Below are 5,595 nucleotides of genomic sequence, written 5' to 3' on the forward strand. Positions count from 1 at the left end.
AACCCTAACAGAAGTAGATTTTTGTATGCATCAGGCTTTCGATAAAACTACCAAGAGACTTTATTGTTAAGCTACCGGGAGGCCTGGCATCTTCTTTCCATACGCTTTGGTGACAAGAATGTTTAATTATTGAATTATAAAAGAAAAATGATATATAATTACTTATCTTTAAAATGGTACTGTTATTCGGCGAAGAACTATATGTCACAAATAGATTATCGATTTCTTCCCAAGTAATTATATCATGTTACCTATCTATACTTTTACCATACTTGCCTGATCACGATATGTTATGGAAAAAGTTATCATTGCCATCGAGTGCCATTCGTATTTCAAATCATTATAAAGAGGTTTCTGCTAAACAACCGAGAAGTATGAAAAACAATTACTATTTAGTGTAGTTTGAAGCATGAATCACATGGAGTTTCTAATCAATATGGTGCAAATGCAAGATTATGTCATCCATGATATATTATCTTATTCCCTCGCGATATACATCGAAAAATCTGATAGAAATGTCGAATGACAGCAGCCTTTAGAAGATTTGGTTTAAGACCATAAACATCATTCACATAGTACATAAATTTGCTCGAAATACACGAGATTATGTAGGCAAAAGTACTTATTAGCTTTCAGTTATTTTTGTGGCTCCCTTTGTGAATTTTAATGGTGAGCATTAAAAGAAGAAATTAGATATATTTAATATTCTATTGTTAAAGCCCAAATCCAGGGCGCAACAAGTAAGTCAAGTTGGATCACTGGTTGGCACATTCTAAATCCAATTCATTTCTAAATCAGGTAACAAAAAATAATCAGATTCTAATCCATTTTTTATTTAGGTCCCATTTAAGATTTATTTTATTGGCACTTTAAGTTTACATGTCAAATTGGGTCACGAATAATCCAGAAACAAACAACATAAAACAAAATAAATTAAATATCACTTAATCATAATATAAATAATAATAATCAAAGACATTATCAATAATATATATTGTGCCAAAAATTTGACAGACAACAACATATATACTATAGCAAGATAAAGATGATTGATTGATACATCAACTTATAAGTCATATATAATAGTCTATAATGCATTAGTTTTCAAGTTAGCATGGATCAGTTTGAGTTTGGATAATCTAAAAAATTTCATTTTGTATCAGACCGAGCTATTTTCAGGTCACTTATCAATTAAAAATAGGTGCCAAAGCTAGATAGATTGAAGCGAGACATTCTTTGGCCACTTTGAGATCTATACACACAAGGACTCAATAAGAAGAAATCATAAGATCATGTATATATGTGCATCAGTATTAACATCAGTAAAATAGCCAAACCAGTTTCCTTAAGTGAGTGAGAGGTCTCCAAAGCAAAGTTATATATCATGCTTACCTACTCTTCACAACATATACCCTCCATTTGCTTGACCTATGCAACTCCATATACCCTCCATTTACTTGACCTATACAACACCACCTCACCAAGAAAGGGGTGCTATAGATATTTCACCTTAGAGAGAGGCTCGTTGCCATGCCACCATCAAAAGACAACGCACTGCCCATGCCATTATAGTAGTTTCTCCAAAAGTCAGGGCATTTGGGAAGCCCACATCCATCTACACATCGCTCGGCATGGGTGTCAAGTCTTTAAAACGAATCCCCCAGCATCACATTTCGAGCCAACCAACCAAGAAACCAAAGAAAGAAGAGAGAGTCTATTATTATATTACTACTAATTGTTCTCAAATTATTAAGGATCATGCCAATGGTGCACGAATTGCGAGGCACCTGCACCTTGGTGGCCGCGCTCCTCCTCGTCCTCCTGGGCTCCGCGACGGCCGGGGAGACGCCCATGCAGCTCTCACGTGCGGAGCTCGTGCGCCTGGCGGGCTATGGGGAGGAGAGGCTCTCCTCCGTGCTGGTCACCGGCACCGTTCTCTGCGACGCCTGTTTGCAGGCCGGCTCTCACCTCCTCTCTTCCCCCGTCCCAGGTCAGTCTTAACATTTTTGTTATGAATCTACTCGATAAGTCTTGTTTTTTAGACAAACTATATATGCATGCATTAGTTTTCTTCTTCTTCTTCTAAGAACGAATTCAATTTGCATTGGACTATCATTTGTCGTCCAAATATCTTTTTGTGTAGTTCTATACAAATTATAATGGAAAATATAAGTGATCTTACCCAAAACCTTAATCAAATATATAGTGTTTGGGATGTGCCACGCGCATTGGAGAAAGATGAATAATTTTGACGCTTTATTAAAAAAAAAAAAAAACTAGGATGGACAAAATCCCAGGTGAAGTCAGGATGAAGGACAATGTTTTGTTGGTTGATGCACTGTTCTTTTCTCTTTGTTAAAGAAGAATATAGGACATATTTGTGAGGCCAATAAGGATTTTATGGAAGCAATTGGTGTTTCTCAGATGAGTGATGGATGGAAAAGATGGTCAGATGCAAGAACTTGTATTCTAATATAAAGAGACTAAAGATCTACAAGTGATGCGTGGGTCAAAATGGTGGTATGGTATCTAAGGGAAAAACCAGTCTTGTGAGTCTGGAGTTGACGGCGGTGGAGAAGGATAGCTCAAAAACTTATACAAAAGGTGGAGCCGTTCGGAGCTTCCCGCATTATAATAGTAGAGACTAAATGAGTACTTGTCAGATCTTATATCATTCACATACGTCTTACGCGCTGGACCATGCTTGATGGTGCGATTCCTTAGATTGTGAGTTTGATCATAATTGGTCCTGTATTTTTTTTGATTGTTAAAATTTGTTTAATCTATATTTTTGTAAATTATATTTTCTAATCCTTGATAATAATGTCGGACTTATCATGCTTGTCCATTAGGTATGCTCAATGGGTAGGTGGTCTTTATCAATGGGTTACCGAGTAGAATTGAAGGAACACAAGGGTTACATCAATGTAGGAAGAACCTATGACATGCCAACTTATACTCTTCCGCAGTAAGCCTGGAGAGATGTTCTTTCTTAAAACAAACGGGAAAAGGAAATCTTGGGCAGATGTTAGAGATATTTTCAGTTTAGGTGATGGATTTTGTCAAAATGAAATGAGAGCTCTCTTTTAACGGAGGTTGTTTTACAGTAGTAGATTTAGCAACCATAGGGAGACGTTAATTCAGAGGCTCATAAAGTTAAAGAAGATTTGGAAGGTGTTGGACACTGCTGTACTCTCCTATTAAATGAAGATAATAGTCTCTTTGAAGGAGTTCACATTTTAGACGTAATCTGAAGCCTGAGATTTAGGTAAGGAAGTTGCAACTAATTCCTGTTTTTTAGGTGTGTGATACCTTCTCACTTGAACTATACGGCAAAAAAGCTATCTTTAGACACTGATACAGTGGAGTATATAGAGAGAATCAAAATCCTAAGTGACTTGTTGCCTAAAAAGATTAAGTGTTGGTCACTGCTTCTTGCATGGATTTGTTATGAGTTGCTACATGTGAGTTGTTTTAATTGGATAGCCTAATTCTGACCAGGAAAGTCCCACAGATTCCAAAAAAGGTGACGAGAAATGGGTTGAGTATTTAGATAAAACACTTGAGTTCAAATTTCATCCGGTCCAAATGGTGGGCTCAAAAGTTCAGGTTATCAGGATGATGATAAGTGAGCAGTTTGGATAATTTAGAAAGCAGGTTAGAAAAGCAGTTTTATTTGTTATGTCTCGACTGGTTTGAGAATGAATCACTTTCTTGCTCTTTAAACTTGGAGGAAAGCTGACCTGGTTCTCATCTCATCTCATGTAGTGATTTTAACACATACAGTAATCTAAGATTTTCTGAACAACTCATAGGGTGTACAAGTATTATTATGGGAGGCCAAAGTCCTGGGAATCCAAATGTGAAAACATAGGCACCTGGCAGTTAAAAAAAGGAAAAAAATATCAAAGCCGATTGTAAAGATCCTGAGGATGGCTCTTGAATTGGTGAAGCATGCCAATATATATGGCTCTTAGCGGCACGCAAGCTTGTGGAGTTGAGTCATGGTGGTGCATAGCATTGAGCTAAAGCCGGGCTTGGCTTGATGTTGAAAGTAGACTCGATGATACAAGACACTGAGCTAAAACACAAGGACTAGTATAATAACTAAAAACTTCACCCAAAAAACTAGGCAAAAAGGTATTATTTAGTTTCCTTGGTTCTATATAAGTATCCAAAATCTATATGGTACATAGCTGATGTGGGATCTGGATATCGGCTGTGCACCGGATAGATCTTGGATGCGTACCTGTACAGGTCCGAGGAACCTAAATAACATCATCCGACTAGTTTTTTTGGATAAGATCATAAATTATTATATTTAAGGCTACAAATGGAGCTGATTACTTCTATTACTATCTCATCTCCTATTTGACCGGAAGTTTTGAATGCCTAAGCAACAAATTTCAACAAATTACTTTACAAAAAAGTAAGAGGAAAGAAATATTTAACATGTAATGACATGGTTCAAATTAAAGCAAAGACTTTTCTGTGGTGCATATTTATTCATCTCTCTCTCTCTCTCTCTCTCTCTCTCTCTCTCTCTCTCTCTCTCTCTCTCAAAGCTTCACTATTAATGCTAGTTTATTTGGTTAGAACCAATCAATATATACTAACATGAAGCTGTCAATGGTTTGAAGATGCTAAGGTTGCCGTCGCATGCAAAACCGAAGGTCAAAGGAGGAAAGCTTATTGGACGTATGGAACGACGGATGATTATGGAGAATTCATCATTAACCTCCCTTCCCATCTCCATGCTATCCCACTAGAAGAGGATTGCATTGTTGGGGTCCTAAGAATGCCCAAGAGCTCATATTGTCAGCAAATTTCAGGCATGAACCGGAAAGCTATAAAGTTGTCTTCAGTTGGAAATAGCATCCGAGTCTATACTGCGGGAATTGTACGGTTGAGCTACAGAACTGAACCTTCTCATCAGTGCCTGAAGAAAAGAGACAATGACATGGAAAGCGCTTGGTGAAGGATGGAGACGGTTTGCAGCAACCATTTCAAATTGAGTTGAGAAATTTTATGTACCTCCACATGAGGATATGTTCATCCTTTGAAGATTTTACCATGTACATTTACTGTTCAAAAGTATAGTATGTAATCACAAACAAATTAAAGTAAAGAAGAGGTCGTATATATGGACTGTATAGTAGCAGAAGATGCCGAGACTGCAAGAATTTTTAGCATGCCCTGCTCATTCACTGGAAATAAAAACACTAGCTAGAAACAAGAAGAAAGAAAGGAAAGAGATTAAAGATAACAAGGATTACTTTCATAATTCTTCGAAAGCAAAACTAGCAGTACAATAAACCTGAAAAATATGAAAATTATGTCAATGCTATCCTTGCGATCGTGGGATTCGGAGTCATGAAGGTTTCTTTTAATCATATTGGAGTATATACTAAAAGCAATCTATATTGTTGAACCGAATTTAGGCAATGTGCCTTACAAATTATCAGAAAACCTCTAATCGGTGCCTATTTCTTAGGTTGTCATATAGCAAGAAAAGGCTAATAATTACTAGCCATCATCAGGTTGATCCATGATACCTATGTTAGACTATCAGGAGTATTTAAGCATATAATAATC

The 5,595-nt window shown here is 36.9% G+C and overlaps 1 protein-coding gene across 1 annotated transcript; it reads left to right on the top strand.

Annotated features, from left to right (window-relative positions):
- The first annotated feature begins 1,653 nt into the window (after positions 1 to 1,653).
- LOC103704219 (uncharacterized) lies at positions 1,654 to 5,140 on the top strand. Its single transcript, XM_008787420.3, has 2 exons — positions 1,654 to 1,990; positions 4,641 to 5,140. Exons 1-2 carry the CDS (start codon positions 1,759 to 1,761, stop codon positions 4,976 to 4,978), a joined length of 570 nt encoding a protein of 189 aa, XP_008785642.3. The 5' UTR covers positions 1,654 to 1,758; the 3' UTR covers positions 4,979 to 5,140.
- Positions 5,141 to 5,595: the final 455 nt, after the last annotated feature.

The sequence above is a fragment of the Phoenix dactylifera genome, chromosome 15 (genome assembly GCF_051530095.1).
Source record: "Phoenix dactylifera cultivar Ajwa chromosome 15, Ajwa_hap1_PhDact_Kaust_v1.1, whole genome shotgun sequence".
In the NCBI taxonomy this organism is placed as follows: domain Eukaryota; kingdom Viridiplantae; phylum Streptophyta; class Magnoliopsida; order Arecales; family Arecaceae; genus Phoenix; species Phoenix dactylifera.

Bases quoted from the DNA above. Each gene is read 5' to 3' on its own strand.
- LOC103704219 (XM_008787420.3), top strand. From the start codon at position 1,759: ATGCCAATGGTGCACGAATTGCGAGGCACCTGCACCTTGGTGGCCGCG. The intron at 1,991-4,640 runs GTCAGTCTTAAC...AATGGTTTGAAG, and splicing joins CCTCTCTTCCCCCGTCCCAG to ATGCTAAGGTTGCCGTCGCA.